This window comes from Pseudophryne corroboree, chromosome 5 (genome assembly GCF_028390025.1).
Source record: "Pseudophryne corroboree isolate aPseCor3 chromosome 5, aPseCor3.hap2, whole genome shotgun sequence".
Classification (NCBI taxonomy): domain Eukaryota; kingdom Metazoa; phylum Chordata; class Amphibia; order Anura; family Myobatrachidae; genus Pseudophryne; species Pseudophryne corroboree.
The window spans coordinates 202,004,173-202,025,279 of NC_086448.1; the positions used below are offsets into that span (position 1 = coordinate 202,004,173).

At 44.5% G+C, this 21,107-nt stretch overlaps 1 protein-coding gene across 4 annotated transcripts in view; it reads right to left on the minus strand.

The window, feature by feature from the left end:
* Window positions 1-21,107, minus strand: part of ODAD2 (outer dynein arm docking complex subunit 2) — a 367,969-nt gene that overhangs the window by 133,254 nt on the left and 213,608 nt on the right. For all 4 annotated transcript variants that reach the window (XM_063922013.1, XM_063922015.1, XM_063922014.1 and 1 more), the window contains exon 12: window positions 6,108-6,317. In XM_063922013.1, coding sequence (XP_063778083.1) covers window positions 6,108-6,317 — 210 coding nt within the window. The remainder of the gene's footprint in view (window positions 1-6,107; window positions 6,318-21,107) is intronic.

Here is a 21,107-nt window from a genome sequence, read left to right on the forward strand (position 1 = left end):
GGGGGGGGGCTTTATTGTGCACTGGGGTCATGTGAGTACCTGGCACCGTGGGGTAATATCTGGCACTGGGAGCACAGCCCTAGCAACAAGCACTACCCCCTAGCAACGAGCATGACACCCAGTGCATGATACCCCTGGCAACGAGCATGACACCCTGAGCATGAAAATCCCTGGCACCATGCATGGAACCAAGAGCATGAAACCCCTGGCAACGAGCATGACACCCAGTGCATGAAACCCCTGGCAACGAGCATGACACCCAGTGCATGAAACCCCTGGCAACGAGCAGGTAATTTAAAAGTAATTAGAAGCCTTGCTGTAGGACTTAATGTGTAATGGACATTGCAGTGTGTGGCATAATGTATCACGGACATTGCGGTTTGTGTCATAATGTGTCACAGGCATTACGGTGTGTGGCATACTATATCACGGGCATTGTGGTATGTGGTATAATGTCTCAGGGTCATTGCAGTGTGGCATTATCTATAACGGGCATTGCGGTGTGTGGCATAGGGTATAACGGGCATTGCGGTATGTGTCAGGCATTACGGTGTGTTGTATACTATATCACGGGCATTGTGGTATGTGGTATAATGTATCAGGGGCATTGCAGTGTGTAGCATAATGTATAACGGGCATTGCGATTCCTGTCATAATGTGTCGGGGGCATTACGGTGTGTTGTATACTATATCACGGTCATTGTGGTATGTGGTATAATGTATCAGGGGCATTGCAGTGTGTAGCATAATGTATAACGGGCATTGCGATTCCTGTCATAATGTGTCGGGGGCATTACGGTGTGTGGCATAATGTGTCGGGGGCATTATGGTGTGTGCATATTGTGTCATGTGCATTATTGTGTGTGGCATAATGTCTAAGGGCCATTGCAGTATGTGGCATAATGTATACTGGGCATTACTATAAGGAGGAAAACTTACAAATAATGTAAGGGGCATGAATCAGGATTATTTTTCTTTCCCGTGGTGGCTAACGTCTGGGCGTGCAGGTTGGAAAACTGGGGTATAACGTAGTCTTTTCCTGCAATGCCACGCCCCTTTATGTGAAGCCACGCCCATCCCAACGAAGCCACACACCCTATTTTGCGGCGCGTGCGCGCCTTAGGCGCGCGCGCATTTATCCCTTTAATAGTGCCAATTAAGGGGGGGGGGAGGGGCGCCGAAGAATTTTTTGGCTTGGGGGAGAAAAATTTCTAGTTACGCCACTGTTATACACACAGCCTGAAGGTAATTTTAGCCAATATTTTTTTATAAATTTGTGCATTAAACAAAGTGTGTGTACATTCACACAATTCATTTATGTTTCATATACACCTTATACACACAGCCTGATGGTCATTTAATACAATATTTTTTATAACTTTGTGTATTAAACAAAGTTTGTGTACATTGAGCCATCAAAAAACAAAGGTTTCACTATATCACGCTCACTCAAAAAAGTCTGTATTTCGGAATATTTGGATATGGGATACTCAACCTGTACCGTATTTATACATTAAACTTTTTTAACAGATTCAGGAACAACTGCCATGACTATATTTACTAACCACTTGTATTATGAGCAGCAACTATGTATAGCGTAGCAATGGCAATGGGTTACAATTAGACCAAGCCTGCCATCCATGAGAATTATGTATGGTTTTATGAACTTCCCATGGGTGCCCTGGTTTCAACCCACAGTTCAATATTTTTGTGACTGTAGAGCAATGCAGAATAACTCAATACTGTTAAGTAAAATCAGCAGAATAGTGATTTTATGTAGAAAAATAAATATTGGGGGTCATTCCGAGTTGTTCGCTCGTTGCCGATTTTCTCTGTACTGCGATTAGTCGCTTACTGCGCATGCGCAAGGTTCGCAGAGCGCATGCGTTAGTTTTTTACTCACGGCATAACGAAGCTTTTTCATCGCTATGCTGATCGTAGTGTGATTGACAGGAAGTGGGTGTTTCTGGGCGGAAACTGGACGTTTTATGGGAGTGTTCGGAAAAACGCAGGCGTTCGAGTTGCAAAACGCAGGAGTGGCTGGAAAAACGGGGGAGTGGTTGGGGAAACGCTGGGTGTATTTGTGACGTCAAACCAGGAACGAAAAGGACTGAGCTGGTCGCAATGGCTGAGTAAGTCTGGAGATACTCAGAAACTGCTAAGAAATTTCTATTCGCAATTCTGCTAATCTTTCGTTCGCAATTCTGCTAAGCTAAGATACACCCCCAGACAGTGGCGGATCCAGGGGGGGGGGACTCGCCCCTGTCATTTGTGCCCCCCCCGTCCCCGTCCCCGCTTGTGTCACTGAGACACGCTGCCGCTCAGTCCAGCGGCAGCGTGTCTCAGCTGTCAGGAGGAGAGCGCGGCTATCTGGCGGCGTGTTGCGGACTTCAAACTAGCCACCGGTTCGTGAGCCAATCAGAGCTCGCGGACCAGCAGCCAATCAGGAGCCGCCGGTCCGCGAGCTCTGATTGGCTCACGAACTGGCGGCTGGTTTGAAGTCCTACACACCGCCAGACATAGCCGCGCTCACCTCCTGACACCCTCAGAGCCGGCAGAGAAGCAGCAGCAGCAGCGGTAAGCAGCTGCAGAACTGCTGTGGGGGGCATTTGTATAGTATACCTGCTGTGGTGGCATTTGTATACCTGGCACTGTGAGGGCAATTGTATACCTGGCACTGTGGGGGCAATTGTGTACCTGGCACTGTGAGGGCAATTGTTTACCTGGCACTGTGGGGGCATTTGTATACCTGACACTGTGGGGGCGTTTTTGGATCTGGCACTGTAGGGGCATTTTTGGATCTGGCACTGTAGGGGCATTTTTGGATCTGGCACTGTAGGGGCATTTTTGGATCTGGCACTGTGGGGGGCATTTTTGGATCTGGCACTGTGGGGGCATTTGTGGATCTGGCACTGTGGGTGCAATTGTGGATTTGGCACTGCACTATTGGGGGCATATGTCTGTGTATCACGTCTCATTTTAATTGGCCACACTCACTAAATGACTGCGGGCATTACTACAGGCAACATTACTACTGGGGGCAATACGGGCATTGCATAAGGGGCACCACTACTATGGGGTCTATATAAGGGGCACTACCAGTACAGTGGACATTGCATAATGAGCGCTACAACTGTGGGCATTGTATAAGAAGCGCCAACTCACATCACCGAAGCCGCACGCAAATGTAGTTCCCCTTCCATGGTGCCCCCCCTATCATTTTCTTCTGGATCCGCCCCTGCTCCCAGAGGGCGGCGGCTTAGCGTGTGCAATGCTGCTAAAAGCAGCTAGCGAGCGAACAACTCGGAATCACCCCCATAGTACACTGTTGTTGTTTAATCTGTCAGTCATATGTCACTGTGATATGTTAATTAATTGCATATTTATTTTACATGAAAATACAGCTGACTGGAAACTAAATAACGTGCAGTCACTGTTCTCTGTTATACATGTTTTTTTTTTTATTAGTTGTACTGAGAACGGATTAAAGGCTGTTTTTGTTTATTTTAAATACAATTGTTTTTTCTCATCGGGCATCTATTAATTTTATTAACTGTCTTTGAAAAGAATGGTATTTTCCAGATGCACAACATACCCACGAAACTTGCATTCCAATCTTTCCCCAATATTTAAAACAAATTCTTAAATGGAATTTTTTTTTCCGCCAAAGCATTTCTAATCGAGTCAGTTATAGAACTGGAAAATGACTTATTGAAAAAATAGATTAACTAGCCAAAGGAGGTGGAGCTATTGGTCATGCAATATACTGCCCGGCTGTCAATGATTAATTAAATCTTCTCATAAGCTTTATACGTTATAAATCTGCCTGCCATAAATCCTGGTAAAATGAAAAGCCAAGCAATTTTAAAAATTGGCAAAACATAATTATATTACTGGACATATTGAGGAATTGTCAATGTTACGAGTGCACACACAGCGGTGGTTTTGCTCTATCAAGTTTTAAAACATCAATGTTTTATCTTTCAAAGTAAGAAAAAAAAAAAACAAGAAAGTTCTTTTGAGGTTGCGGTGTTATTTTTTGGTAGTGATTTTGCTAAAATAAAAACAACCCAGACATTTTCACAGCTTGAAAAATATTTTGCCAGAAAAACTTGGATCTGCAGACAAAGCAAAAATGTTCTCCTATATTCACAGCCAAAGCAACAGTGTGTATATTAAACTATGAAATCATGTTCCAGGTATAGTATATAAAGTACAATAGATAGTGACAGTTATAGACAATACAACATAACTTTGTAGTTCATATATGTTTAAATTTGTATTGGCGAATATGATATAGTCCAGTGTTTTATAGTTACAGTGTACTGATCTTATGTTTTTGTAGTTCATCTAGCAGGCTGGGAGTTCATATAGATTTATCTTAGCGGTTAGAGTTAATTAAGAATAAAACATGAAGCAATGGATAAAAGCATTATGATGTTATGAATTTTCTTTTAGGTGTTAATGCTTTCCTGGAACAAAGCACTCTGCACTATTGTGCATGTCCTCATTTTTAATCCATGGATTTTTAGCTACAATTGTTCTTAGAATAAAACTCTAGCATAGAATCATCTAATCACTGATTTGTATTTACATGCCTATTTACCAATATACAAGTGGCATATCCACCATGGATGCAGGAGGGTACTTGATCTCATGAGTTAGGAGGGCCTCTTGCCCATATACCAATGGGGTGGGCCTTTTGGACACCTGTTGCCTGTTTGAAGCAGAGCTTGCTGCCTGCTGTTCTCCCTGCTGCACTGGAAGAGCTTGAGTCCCATGATAGTCTAGATCCCAGTCACTTACAGGTCACAGCACAGTACATATCAGCCTGTGATTTAGAGCCATAGCATCATGTGACCCTGTGCAAGGAACCCTGCCACTGTGACAAGGAGAGTACCGGACAGCCACCATGCTGATCACAGAGAAACAGCAGGCAGAGGACTGGAGCGCTTGCTTTGTTATACCATAGCTTCTACTGTTTGTTTTAGGGCAAAAGAAAAGAAAGGCGATGAGGGATAGGTAGGTGGATGCTGAAAAATTATAGAAGGATGAAAAGGGATAGGGAGGGGGATACAGAGGGATGGCAATTGTGATGAAGAGGGCTGGGAGGCATATGGATGATTAATAACATAGCCAGGGATATGGAACAAGTTGGTGGGGTGCAGGAGATAATAAAGGGGAATAGTATGTGGGGATGTGATGAAAAACAGGGGTGAGGAGTGATTACAGGAGATAACGATGGTAGAGTGATCCTTCTTCATAGCTCTGGGCGGACTAAGGAATTATTTGGTAGGTGAGGAATAGATATGGGATTCCAGGAGAGGTTGGTGGTGCTGTAGTCTATAGAGGTAATGTTTGTGTAAAAACCAAAGCAGCGCTGCCAGGCACTTGACCAAAGCAGCGCTGCCAGGCACTTGACCAAAGCAGCGCTGCCAGGCACTTGACCAAAGCAGCGCTGCCAGGCACTTGACCAAAGCAGCGCTGCCAGGCACTTGACCAAAGCAGCGCTGCCAGGCACTTGACCAAAGCAGCGCTGCCAGGCACTTGACCAAAGCAGCGCTGCCAGGCACTTGAAAAAAAAAGCACATATTGAATAACATGAGGAAATATATTCGGTCATGTTGTGAAATGAATGTATTACCTGTTTTGACAATTTAATGTAAGGATAGTTATGTAGCACAGCAGCTGTTGGGGCCATTAGGTTATTATGGGAATGGGAAATGCCATCTGCGGTAAGAAAATGAATTAATAACTCTGCAGAAGTTACTAGCAAAACAGATTCGTCCTCTATAAAGGCACCGTTTCAATATTCGGTATTTGTCCAACACGTAAAAAAAATCTTTTTACACACTATTTGCGCCAATGTTCTGACTTTTCTGAGCATGTCAGTGCGCATAATTAACCACACGTGTAATATTCAAAACAAAACTTGATTATTGTGTTGAATATTTGTCTCACCCAGCTAGAAAGGATTAATAGCACTGATGCTGGTAGTACATACACAAGACCACCAAGAAGAGCAGACAGGAGACACACAGTGACCTGAAAAGTTGACAAAACATGTAACTTTGAACTTGAACCAATAGAGACTCCAAATTACTTACCAATTTCTTTATGCCACCATGCTGCCGAACGGTTTGTCGAGCTCGTTTGAACTTTGCAACATTTGCAATGGTTTCCGCTGCCAGGCATTTCAAGTCTTTGTCTTGGTAGTCAAGTATTTTAACCATTGTCTGCAGTCCTCCAAGGTCAGCAATTTGACATCTGATTTGCGAATTGTGGCTAATTTCCTTCAAAATCTTCAATGAACCAATCTAGTTTGGAGAGAAAACATTGATTAACTGGAGATATATAATATATACTGGGCTGCCATCAGAAACTGTGGGGCCCTATACCGACAAAATGGGCAGGGTCCCCATTGGAGGAAAGGCGGAATGCAGATGTGGGTGGAGCGGAGGATGTCGGTGCAGCTACAGTGGGAGTGAGACATCAAAGTATATAAATAAATAAATAATAAGATTTTAAACCTACCGGTAAATCTATTTCTCCTAGTCCGTAGAGGATGCTGGGGACTCCGTAAGGACCATGGGGTATAGACGGGCTCCGCAGGAGATAGGGCACCTAAAAGTACTTTGACTATGGGTGTGCACTGGCTCCTCCCTCTATGCCCCTCCTCCAGACCTCAGTTAGAGAACTGTGCCAAGAGGAGATGGACACTACAACTAGTAGTATGTAATCAACAACTATATACAAGTCTTGCAGAGTTTCCGCACTGGGACGGGCGCCCAGCATCCTCTACGGACTAGGAGAAATAGATTTACCGGTAGGTTTAAAATCTTATTTTCTCTTACGTCCTAGAGGATGCTGGGGACTCCGTAAGGACCATGGGGTTTATACCAAAGCATCCAATCGGGCGGGAGAGTGCGTATGACTCTGCAGCACCGACTGAGCAAACGCTAGGTCCTCATCAGCCAGGGTATCAAACTTGTAGAATTTAGCAAAAGTGTTTGACCCCAACCAAGTCGCCGATCGGCAAAGTTGTAATGCCGAGACGCCTCGGGCAGCCGCCCAAAAAGAGCCCACCTTCCTAGTGGAATGGGCCTTAAACGAATTTGGTACCGGCAACCCAGCCGTAGAGTGAGCCTGCTGAATTGTATTACAGATCCAGCGAGCAATAGTCTGCTTCGAAGCAGGTGCGACAATCTTATTGGCCGCATACAGGACAAACAGGGCCTCTGTTTTCCTAATTCTAGCCGTCCTGGCTACATAATTCTTTAAGGCCCTGACTAAGTCCAGGGATCTGGAATCCTCCAGGTCACTTGTAGCCACAGGCACCACAATAGGTTGATTCACATGGAATGAAGAAACCACCTTAGGCAAAAATTGCGGACGTGTCCTCAATTCAGCTCGATCCACATGAAAAATCAAGTAGGGGCTTTTGTGTGACAAAGCCGCCAATTCTGATACTCGCCTTGCCGATGCCAAGGCCAACAACATGACCACCTTCCAAGTAAGAAATTTCAACTCAATCTTGTTAAGCGGTTCAAACCAGTGTGATTTTAGGAACTGCAACACCACGTTGAGGTCCCATGGTGCCACTGGAGGCACAAAAGGGGGCTGGATGTGCAGCACTCCCTTTACAAACGTCTTGACTTCTGGAAGAGAAGCCAATTCCTTCTGAAAGAAAATCGAGAGGGCCGAAATCTGTACCTTAACAGAGCCTAATTTCAGGCCCATATCCACTCCTGTTTGTAGGAAGTGGAGAAAACGACCCAGATGAAAATCTTCCATAGGTGCATTCTTGGTCTCACACCAAGACACATACTTTCGCCAGATACGGTGATAATGCTTAACCGTCACCTCCTTCCTAGCCTTTATTAAAGTAGGGATGACCTCTTCCGGAATTCCCTTTTTTGCTAGGATTCGGCGTTCAACCGCCATGCCGTCAAACGTAACCGCGGTAAGTCTTGAAATACACAGGGCCCCTGTTGCAACAGGTCTTCCCTCAGCGGAAGAGGCCAGGGATCTCCTGTGAGCATCTCTTGTAGATCTGAGTACCAGGCCCTTCGAGGCCAATCTGGGACAACGAGTATCGTCTGTACTCTTCTTCGTCTTATGATCCTCAACACTTTTGTGATGAGAGGAAGAGGAGGAAACACGTAGACCAATTTGAACACCCACGGTGTTATCAGAGCGTCTACTGCTACTGCCTCAGGGTCCCGAGACCTGGCACAATACCTCTGAAGTTTTTTGTTGAGGCGCGACGCCATCATGTCTATTTGAGGAGTTCCCCAAAGACGTATTATGTCTGCAAAGACTTCTTGATGAAGTCCCCACTCTCCTGGATGGAGATCGTGTCTGCTGAGGAAGTCTGCTTCCCAGTTGTCCACTCCCAGAATGAAGACAGCCGACAGAGCGCTCACGTGATTTTCCGCCCAGCAAAGAATCCTGGTGGCTTCCGCCATCGCGACTCTGCTTCTTGTCCCGCCTTGGCGGTTCACATGAGCCACTGCTGTGACATTGTCTGACTGAATCAGAACCGGTAGGTTTCGAAGAAGACTCTGCGCTTGTCGAAGGCCGTTGTATATGGCCCTGAGTTCCAACACATTGATGTGTAGACATGACTCCTGGTCTGACCAAAGTCCCTGAAAATGTCTTCCTTGTGTGACTGCTCCTCATCCTCGGAGGCTCGCGTCCGTGGTAACCAGGATCCAATCCTGAATTCCGAATCTGCGACCCTCCAGTAGGTGAGCACTTTGCAACCACCACAGGAGAGACACCCTGGCCCCTGGGGACAGAGTAATTTTTCGATGTAAGTGTAGATGGGACCCGGACCACTTGTCCAGAAGGTCCCATTGAAAAGTCCTTGCATGGAACCTTCCGAATGGAATGGCCTCGTAGGCCGCCACCATCTTTCCCAGAACTCGAGTGCACTGGTGAACAGACACCCTTTTCGGTTTCAGCAGGTCTCTGACCATGTTCTGGATGTCCTGGGCTTTCTCCATTGGAAGGAAGACCTTCATTTGTTCCGTATCCAGTATCATACCTAGGAACGGTAGTCGAGTTGTCGGAATCAACTGTGACTTCGGTAGATTTAGAATCCAACCGTGTTGCTGGAGCACTTTCAGAGAGAGCGCCATACTGCTCAGCAATTTCTCCCTTGATCTCGCTTTTATCAGGAGATCGTCCAAGTATGGGATAATTGTGACTCCATGCTTGCGCAGGACCACCATCATTTCCGCCATTATCTTGGTGAAAATCCTCGGGGCCGTGGAAAGCCCAAACAGCAACGTCTGAAATTGGTAATGACAATCCTGTACAGCGAATCTCAGGAATTCTTGATGGGGGGGATATATGGGGACATGAAGGTACGCATCTTTTATGTCCAGAGACACCATAAACTCCCCTTCCTCCATATTGGCTATAATCACTCAGAGCGATTCCATTTTGAATTTGAATCTTTTTATGTACAGGTTTAGGGATTTCAGATTCAAGATAGGTCTGACCGAACCGTCCGGTTTCGGGACCACAAAGAGGGTTGAGTAGTAACCTCTTCCCTGCTGGTTCATGGGAACCCTGATTATCACTTGCTGTATACACAGCGTTTGAATTGCAGCTAACACTACATCCCGTTCCGATGTGGAAACTGGTAGGGCCGACTTGAAAAATCGGCGCGGGGGCACCTCTTCGAATTCCAGTTTGTAACCCTGGGAAACTATTTCTAACACCCAGGGATTCAGGTCTGAGCTGACCTAGACCTGGCTGAAAAGTCGAAGACGTGCGCCCACCGGTGCGGACTCCCTCAGGGGAGTCCCGGCGTCATGCTGTGGGTTTTGGAGTAGCCGGGGAGGACTTTTGTTCCTGGGCGCCTGCCGAAGCAGGTGCTCTTTTGCCTCTGCCCTTACCTCTGGCAAGGAAGGAGGATCCCCGACCTCTTCTGGACTTGTGCGACCGAAAGGACTGCATCTGATAGGGTGGCATTTTCTTCTGCTGTTGGGGAATATATGGTAAAAAATTTGATTTACCTGCTGTAGCTGTGGAAACCAGGTCCATCAGCCCATCCCCAAACAATACATCACCCTTATAGGGTAGTACTTCCATATGCTTTTTTGAATCCGCATCACCCGTCCATTGGCGAGTCCATAAGGATCGTCTCGCTGAGATCGACATGGCATTGGCCCTAAAAGCCAGCAATCCAATGTCTCTTTGAGCATCCCTCATAAATAAGACTGCGTCTTTTATATGGGCTATAGTTAAGAATATAGTATCCTTATCCATATTTTCAAAATTATCTGTCAGCTCATCTGCCCAAGATGCAACTGCGCTACACACCCATGCCGACACAATCGTCGGTCGTAATACAGCCCCCGTATGAGAATAAATACACTTTAAGGTAGTTTCTTGCCTGCGATCTGCAGGGTCCTTAAGGGCAGCTGTGTCAGGAGACGGTAGCGCCACCTTCTTGGACAAGCGCGTCAGTGCCTTGTCCACAGTGGGAGGTGATTCCCAAATCTCCCTGTCCTGTTTAGGGAAGGGGTATGCCATATAAATTCTTTTGAGGATCTGCGGCCTCTTCTCCGGAGTCTCCCAAGCTTTTATAAAGAATTCATTTAATTCATGAGATGTGGGAAAATTAATAATCTGTTTCTTTTCCTTAAACATGTGTACCCTTGTGTCGGGGACCGAGGGTTCATCCTCAATATGCAAGACATCCCTAATAGCCACAATCATACACTGAATGGTTTTAGTCACCCTAGGGTGCAATTTTACTTCGTCATAGTCGACACTGGAATCAGAGTCCGTGTCGGTAGTAGTGTCTTGTGTTAAGGTACGTTTTTGAGACCCCGACGGGCCCTGTGAATCGGTCCAATCCGAGGATTGACCCCCTGATGTTCCCCTTAATTCAGCCTTATCAAGCCTGTCATGTAAAGATGTCACACTTGCATTTAACCTATGCCACATGCTCATCCAATCCTGAGTCGGCACCAGCGACGGGGACACACCACTCATTTGCTCCACCTCCTCCTGGGAGAAGCCTTCCGCTTCAGACATGTCGACACCCACTTACCGACACCCCACACACACAGGGGGTTACCTATAAGGGGACAAAACCCCAACCAGGCCCTTAGGGAAGACAGAGAGAGAGAATACCAGCACACACCCAGCGCCCAAACACTGGAATATATGACCAGATAGCGCTTTTATATATTTATAATGTTAATCTCCACTCACTGCGTCGCCAATCCCCTCCTCTGTGAAGCTCAGCAGGGGAGAGAACAGGGAGCCAGCGTTTTCTGATGCAGCCTCTGTGGAGAAAATGGCGCTGGTTAGTGCCGAGGATCAAGCCCCGCCCACCCGAGGGCGGGCTTCGGTACCCTCATGATATTGTAAGAAAATGGCGGGGGTCCGTGGATTTACTGTCCCACAGCCTAATCCAACATATTTATGCCCAAAATAGAGGTTTATTGCTGCCCAGGGCGCCCCCCCCCCCCCTGAGCCCTGCACCCTACAGTGCCTCTTGTGTGTGTGTGTCTGGGAGCAATGGCGCGCAGCTTACCGCTGCGCGCTTACCTCATGAAGATCTGATGTCTTCTGCCGCCTGAAGTCTTTTCCTCAATACTCACCCGGCTTTTATCTTCGGCATCTGTGAGGAGGACGGCGGCGCGGCTCCGGGACGAACCCCAGGTGAGACCTGTGTTCCGACTCCCTCTGGAGCTAATGGTGTCCAGTAGCCTAGAAGCAGTGCCCAACCTTACAAGCCAGCTCTGCTTCTCTCTCCTCAGTCCGACGATGCAGGGAGCCTGTTGCCAACAGGTCTCCCTGAAAATAAAATACCTAACAAAATTCTTTAAAACAGCAAACTCTTGAGAGCTCACTGCTTTGTACCCTTTCTCCTCTGGGCACAGAATCTAACTGAGGTCTGGAGGACGGGCATAGAGGGAGGAGCCAGTGCACACCCATAGTCAAAGTTCTTTTAGGTGCCCTATCTCCTGCAGAGCCCGTCTATACCCCATGGTCCTTACGGAGTCCCCAGCATCCTCTAGGACGTAAGAGAAAAATACATACACACACACACACACACACATATATACATACATATACACACACACAAAATGACGGAAGCATGTGGTGGCACTCATCGGGCATAAACATGCTGCCCATTGTAAGCACAACATATCTGTGCCCCATGAGTGCCACTGCCACCTATGTTTGTTTTATCGCATGTTCTATTATTATTTATTTTATTTATTTATTAACAGTTTCTTAAATAGCGCAGCAAATTCTGTTGCGCTTTACAATTGGAATTAACAATGATATAACAAAACTGGGTAATAACAAACAGTCATAGAGGTAGGAAGGCCCTGCTCGCAAGCTTACAATCTATAGGGAAATAGGCATGTATATACAAGGAAAGGTGCTATCTATTGCATAGTTGTCCACCAGATTGCAAAGGTTCTTGGTGGGCTGTATGATATGGTCACACAGCAATGATGAACCGGGGTCGGGAGGAAGGGAAAGTGAACAATGAGAAGACATGTGAGGATATGTGTGGACTGTGCAGAGCGGATGCAATTTGGTAGAAAAGTTTATGAAAGTTATGTGGGCGGTTCTGGAAATTAATACGCTTGCCTGAAGAGGTGAGTTTTCAGGGGACGCATGAAGGTTTGGAGACTAGAGGAGAGTCTTATTGTGCGTGGTAGGGCATTCCACAGAGTGGGTGCAGCCTGAAGAAAGTCCTGCAATCATGAGTGGTAGCGAGTAATGAGTGTGGATGAGAGACGCAGATCTTGTGAAGAGCGAAGAGGTCAGGTTGGGAGATATTTTGAGATAAGCGAAGTGATGTACGTTGGTTTAGTTTAGGTAATGGCCTTGTATGTGAGTAAAAGTATTTTATATTGAATATGGTAGAATACAGGTAGCCAACGGAGGGACTGACAGAGTGGATCTGCAGACGAACTTCTAGCAAGGAAGAATTTGCCTCGTAGCTGCATTCAGAATGGATTGTAGTGGTGAGAGTCTCGTTTTTGGAAGACCAGTTAGGAGACTATTGCAATAATCAATGCAGGAGATAATGAGAGGATGGATTAGAGTTTTAGCAGTGTCTTGTGTAAGGTATGGTCGTATTTTGGATATGTTTTTTAGATGCATGTAACATGATTTTAAGACAGATGGAATGTGGTGAACAAAGGACAGATCAGAGTCAAAGATGACACCTAGGCAGCAAGCTTGTGGGGTAGGGTTGATTGTCGAGTTTTCAACAGTGATAGAGATATCAGGTTGGTACCTACTATTGGCCGGTGGAAATGTAATTAACTCTGTTTTTGAAATATTAAGTTTGAGGTGGCGAGATGTCATCCAAGATAAAATATAAATTATATTCTATATAAAGGAGAATGAATTATGGAGGCCACCAAGTAACATTATTGTTTTGAGTGCTGGCCAGCAAATATATATTATATAGCCCCATTTCACACAAAAAAAAAAAAAAAGTGTAATCAGCAGACCTCAGATTAATGTGGGGCAACCAAATCAGATGATTACTATACTAACCTGCTGGGTGGGCTGCCTTCTGCCGTCTCTAATGGCTATGCTTACAGCTTTGTGCGTTCTGATTGGTGGACAGCTCCAGCCATCCACCAGTCAGTGTGTGGAAGCATCCCACCACTGTGAATGGTGGATGGACATAGCCATTCACTAATCAGCATCAAGGCTCTGCAACCTAAAACAGAGTGGGCGATGCTGCAGTGCCTGTGACAACTGGTGGCGGCTTGGAGACAGGAGTGATCGGGGAACCCTCTGAGTGCGCCACTGATCATCTTCATCCACAGCTTCGGGGCCCAGGTGGCAGGGGTGTAGAAAGTGCAGGGCCACCAGTGTTGCACTAGCGCACCGGCAAGCAGCAGCAATGAAGTAACTAGAGACAGGGACAGCGACTCCTGATTGGCTGCCAGTCAGCGAGCCTCCAGCTCCTGATTGGCTGGCGGTCTAGAAGCTCCCGCTGGTTTATAGGGGTGCCACAATCAGAACACCGCTTGTGCTATATAGCTATCTGTATATATATATATATATATATATATATACACACAGGTTGAGCATCCCATATCCAAATATTCCGAAATACGGAATATTCCGAAATACGGACTTTTTTGAGTGAGATAGTAAAACCTTTGTTTTTTGATGGCTCAATGTACACAATCTTTGTTTAATACTTCAGGCTGTGTGTATAAGGTGTATATGAAACATAAATGATTTGTGTGAATGTAGACACACTTTGTTTAATGCACAAAGTTATAAAAAATATTGGCTAAAATGACCTTCAGGCTGTGTGTATAAGGTGTATATGTAACATAAATGTATTCTGTGCTTAGATTTAGGTCCCATCACCATGATATCTCATTATGGTATGCAATTATTCCAAAATACGGAAAAATCCCATATCCAAAATACCTCTGGTCCCAAGCATTTTGGATAAGGGAGACTCAGCCTGTATATATACACACACATACACACTATATAACTGTACTGCCTGACGGCGGACCAATACAGGCTCGCAACGTTGCAAAACTCAGCGTGGTGATTACTGTGTTGCTGGAAGTTGTTTTGTCCGCAGAGTGCTAATACTCAATTTGTGCATGATTTTATCTCTAGCACTGTGGCAGTTGTTTATTCAAAAGGAGTGCTGACTACTCGTCTTTTTCTCTCTCTCTCTCTCTATATATATATATATATATATATATATATATATAACAAAAGGGTCCTGTACTCGCATCAGTTATTCAAGGGTGGGTGCTATCCCAACAGAACGAAGTCCGCTGAATATATCGAAGTCCACATAAGTGGCGGGCGCACTCTCACTGATACAACACTTCTTCAATATTAATATTCTTTATTGTAGCCTCATGCAATCGACGTTTCGATCCTTCCACAGGATCTTTTTCAAGAAAGGCAATACGAAATCATTTGTTCTCAGTTTATACAATCATTAGAAAATGCCTATAAAAATACAAAATGAGAAAAGACTCAGCCTCCCAGGCCCCATATGCGATGGCAGAAAATCTCTATAGACTGGGTATCAATGCCCCGTTCATATAGTGACAGTGTTATTTTAAAAAAATGTGCTTAGTACCAGATAATATTTTGAAGTATTACACACCACCAACACAGGTGCCACTCATCACCCAGATTAGAAAGAAGAAGAAGACACCTTAATCCTTTAGACGCATAGTGTGCCTAGTTTTACCAATGAACCCTCAGGTGTAAGGGGTATATACTCTGAGACAGGTCTAAGCCTCATCACTTACTCATGAGCTCAGCAGCAGCCGTGTCGACATCCAGCAGACTACCAACAACATAAATGGTCCCATAGCAACTGGGAACAACAAAAAACTGTTAGACCTCCCATAGGCTTTCTATTATCACAAATAAACATATGCTGTTTAAACAGGCTTTTACCTATCGGGATCACAATCCCAGTGTGCCGTATCCTGGGTTCTCTGTTTGTTCCTATGTGCTAATCAGTCCAGCCTGTTCAAAGCGATGTATATCAATGCAAAACTCACTACATGAAACAAGTAATAAAGCACAAGTTGCTCAGAAAAGGGGTGCTTACCAGGAGTCAATATCAGCCATGTGTTCCCAGGAGACATGCTGTGGACATCCATGCCCCGGAGGTTTATATACCCTCAAACCGGAAGTAGATCCGCAAGGACTGAAAAAACGCCTCACTCAAAGGGAACTTTTCAAGTTTAATAATTGATATGGTTAAATATACAATGGCTCCTATGCCCGACCGTTGATTCACAAATTGTACTAGTGTATGTGGTGCTCAAGACGCTGAGACTAGAATGTAAAGATTACACGCCGCGTCTTGCGTTCCAACTCCCGGAAGTGGTGCGTTCCACGTACCGGAAGTTGACGCGTGTCATGTCACAGACTGACGCTGCGGCCGCGGTAGCACACGTATTCACTGGTCAAAGGGAGAAGTAGAATTCGGGCTGATCTGTATCACCTGGATTCTCTGTGTTAACCCCACCTGATCTATTCTAAACTCCAAAACAAACCAGATTGGCATTTCCTTAGTACATCACAGCAGTCAGGGATTTAAGCCTGCTTAATCAAATGTTCAAAGAGTGGCTTACGTGTCTCTAATGTCTAACAGCTGAGTGTATGTGTAATAAGTGGATCTTAAATATTTTTATTTAATTTAATGGTTTAATTTCTAGCCATCAGGGACCTGAGAGGATGGGCTAATACATGAAAGCACACACTTTGGACATCAAAACAAAAAAACAAAAAAACGGAAAAACAGATTCATATTCAAAAACCTACTTACAAAAAAAGTTTTTTATAATACATATATAAATATATATAAATAAATAAATAAAGACCTACATACAAAAATATATATATATAGATGAATATATAAAGACCTACATACAGAAAGATCACAACATAAATGATCACAAAGGAAATCTCCTGATCACTAATATACATAAATCACACAAAAAGATAAGTATTCCAGCAACTCTCTATAGGAATACCCCATAGGGGTTGCATTCGTTTAGTCCTCGCGGGGATACCGTGTCCAGGTGATTGATCCAAAAGCACTCCCTTTGTTTCAACCTCTTGGTTCTGTCTCCACCAGTAATCATCGGGGGTACCCAATCTATAATTTTACATTTGAGACTCGCCACTTGGTGGCGAGCTTCAATGAAATGACGAGCCACCGGTTTATCGGATTTACCACTACTCAATGCGACATGTATAGATGAGCGATGGTTCGCCATTCTGTCCCTGAAGTTACGACTGGTTAACCCAACGTAAAATAGTCCACATGGACATTTTAAGATATAGATGACAAAATCTAATCTACAATGTAGATGATATTTGAGTTTAATGGTGGAGCCAGTATGTGGGTGAGAAAATGTTGGTCCCACCATCATAGAACGACACGTGGTGCAGCTCCCACAGGAGAAACAACCTGGTTTTTGTTGTAACAACTGGGCAGTGGACATAGGTGCATTAGGGTATAATACAGGTCTCATAAGCATTTGCTTGAGATTAGGGCCTCGACGGTAAGCCAACATGGGTGGATCCATGCGTGTGAAAGGTAATGTTAGATCAGTATTCACAATTGGCCAATGTTTCTTGAGTACCTTGTTAAGATGCCCAGAATGGTTGTCGTAACGAGTCGCAAAGACTAAACGATTGTCTAGTCTATCCTTGTTCCTGGGGTGTGTCCCTGCAAAAATGTTTCGTGCCCTAGACATGCAGTGGGAAAGTGTTTTATGGGTATACCCACGTTCCAGGAAACGTGCTTTAACCTCTTTAAGTTGGGTTTCAGTGTTGGTTTTATCAGAGTTGATTCTGAGTACTCTCAAAAATTGGGACACTGGCAAATTCTCCTTTAGTGCAGGGGGGTGGTGGCTAGTTGCATGGAGTGTCAGATTTCTATCGGTTGGCTTTCTGTAAACTGAAGTCATAAAAGTATCCCCAATCTTACTAATGTGGACATCTAGGAAGTTGATTTCAGAGCTCGAGATGCTCGAAGTAAATTTTATAGGATGATCCAACATATTCAAGTTATTAACCATGGTATGGAAAGCTGACTCGGTATCTAGCCAAAGTAGAAAAACATCGTCGATAAATCGACGGTAGAAAAGAATTTGATGACCATATTGTGGAAAAATTAGAGTAGTTTCATAGTCAGTCATATACAAATTGGCATATGACGGGGCCAGGTTGGACCCCATCGCCGTGCCCGCTAGTTGTATAAAGTACTTATCTTTATACATAAAATGGTTAAACCGTAGGACTAATTCAGTTAACTCAATAATACATTCTGTGGGTACTGTACATGTAGCGTGAGTTACCAATGCGGTTCGCACTGTTTCAAGTCCACCATCATGTGGGATGACAGTATACAAAGAATTTACGTCCATAGTGGCTAAAAGGCATGGTGTGGATTTACAGTCGATGCTTTTTAATTGCAGTAGAAAATCACCTGTGTCCCTTATATAACTCATACTGCCAACAACAATTGGTTGTAGAATACTATCAACATATTTGGCTAAGGGCTGCAACAAGGAGCCTTCTGCTGCTATGATTGGACGTCCAGGAGGTTGCACCAAGGTTTTATGAACCTTCGGTAGAGTGTATAGAATTGGACACCGGGGATGCTCAACCGTTAAATATGAAAATAATTCATCATCAAACCATCCATTGTTTTTACCTCTCCTAAGACACTCGTCTATGGTACGTTTAATGCCTGGTACAGGATTAGACTCAACTTCCTTATACGTCTCACGATCGGATAACTGGCGTGTGATCTCTCGGTCATAGTCCTGCCAGTCTTGAACAACCACCGCCCCGCCCTTGTCAGCAGGGCGTATAACGATGTTAGGGTCTGCTCTCAATTTGGTTAATGATTTTCTTTCTGACTGGGATAAATTGTCGAAATGTCGAGGTGGAGAGAAATTGCTAGTGTCTCTTTGGACCACCCTCAAAAATGTTTTTAGGCTGGCATTCTGAGTTTGTGGATCAAATGTAGAACTTTTTTTGAAAGGTGTGGGTGTAAGTTTGCTCGTCTTGTCGGAAAAGAATTCTTTTAATCTTAGTTGTCGACCGAATTTAAATTGGTCAATGCTACTCTCGAAGCTATTATGGTGACAGGTAGGGACGAAAGACAACCCATGTGCTAAGAGTGACAAATCTGCCTGGTCAAGTTGTGTACTCGATAAATTGAAGACTACATTTACGTCTTTTTTGGTCTCCCTCTTCTTCGAGTGCCAGCTTCGTCTTGGATGTGGTCTACACTGCTTTTTTTGTTGTTTCCTGCCAGTGTGCTGGACTCGGAACCCTGATCTAAAAAACGTCTCTGTTGAGTACCTTCATTGGGGTCAGTATCGGATGTGGAAATGGAGGAGGCAAGCTCCTGCATATACCTGGGGGCTCGTCTTCTCCTCTGGAACCTGCCTGTTGATCCACAAACTCAGAATGCCAGCCTAAAAACATTTTTGAGGGTGGTCCAAAGAGACACTAGCAATTTCTCTCCACCTCGACATTTCGACAATTTATCCCAGTCAGAAAGAAAATCATTAACCAAATTGAGAGCAGACCCTAACATCGTTATACGCCCTGCTGACAAGGGCGGGGCGGTGGTTGTTCAAGACTGGCAGGACTATGACCGAGAGATCACACGCCAGTTATCCGATCGTGAGACGTATAAGGAAGTTGAGTCTAATCCTGTACCAGGCATTAAACGTACCATAGACGAGTGTCTTAGGAGAGGTAAAAACAATGGATGGTTTGATGATGAATTATTTTCATATTTAACGGTTGAGCATCCCCGGTGTCCAATTCTATACACTCTACCGAAGGTTCATAAAACCTTGGTGCAACCTCCTGGACGTCCAATCATAGCAGCAGAAGGCTCCTTGTTGCAGCCCTTAGCCAAATATGTTGATAGTATTCTACAACCAATTGTTGTTGGCAGTATGAGTTATATAAGGGACACAGGTGATTTTCTACTGCAATTAAAAAGCATCGACTGTAAATCCACACCATGCCTTTTAGCCACTATGGACGTAAATTCTTTGTATACTGTCATCCCACATGATGGTGGACTTGAAACAGTGCGAACCGCATTGGTAACTCACGCTACATGTACAGTACCCACAGAATGTATTATTGAGTTAACTGAATTAGTCCTACGGTTTAACCATTTTATGTATAAAGATAAGTACTTTATACAACTAGCGGGCACGGCGATGGGGTCCAACCTGGCCCCGTCATATGCCAATTTGTATATGACTGACTATGAAACTACTCTAATTTTTCCACAATATGGTCATCAAATTCTTTTCTACCGTCGATTTATCGACGATGTTTTTCTACTTTGGCTAGATACCGAGTCAGCTTTCCATACCATGGTTAATAACTTGAATATGTTGGATCATCCTATAAAATTTACTTCGAGCATCTCGAGCTCTGAAATCAACTTCCTAGATGTCCACATTAGTAAGATTGGGGATACTTTTATGACTTCAGTTTACAGAAAGCCAACCGATAGAAATCTGACACTCCATGCAACTAGCCACCACCCCCCTGCACTAAAGGAGAATTTGCCAGTGTCCCAATTTTTGAGAGTACTCAGAATCAACTCTGATAAAACCAACACTGAAACCCAACTTAAAGAGGTTAAAGCACGTTTCCTGGAACGTGGGTATACCCATAAAACACTTTCCCACTGCATGTCTAGGGCACGAAACATTTTTGCAGGGACACACCCCAGGAACAAGGATAGACTAGACAATCGTTTAGTCTTTGCGACTCGTTATGACAACCATTCTGGGCATCTTAACAAGGTACTCAAGAAACATTGGCCAATTGTGAATACTGATCTAACATTACCTTTCACACGCATGGATCCACCCATGTTGGCTTACCGTCAAGGCCCTAATCTCAAGCAAATGCTTATGAGACCTGTATTATACCCTAATGCACCTATGTCCACTGCCCAGTTGTTACAACAAAAACCAGGTTGTTTCTCCTGTGGGAGCTGCACCACGTGTCGTTCTATGATGGTGGGACCAACATTTTCTCACCCACATACTGGCTCCACCATTAAACTCAAATATCATCTACATTGTAGATTAGATTTTGTCATCTATATCTTAAAATGTCCATGTGGACTATTTTACGTTGGGTTAACCAGTCGTAACTTCAGGGACAGAATGGCGAACCATCGCTCATCTATACATGTCGCATTGAGTAGTGGTAAATCCGATAAACCGGTGGCTCGTCATTTCATTGAAGCTCGCCACCAAGTGGCGAGTCTCAAATGTAAAATTATAGATTGGGTACCCCCGATGATTACTGGTGGAGACAGAACCAAGAGGTTGAAACAAAGGGAGTGCTTTTGGATCAATCACCTGGACACGGTATCCCCGCGAGGACTAAACGAATGCAACCCCTATGGGGTATTCCTATAGAGAGTTGCTGGAATACTTATCTTTTTGTGTGATTTATGTATATTAGTGATCAGGAGATTTCCTTTGTGATCATTTATGTTGTGATCTTTCTGTATGTAGGTCTTTATATAT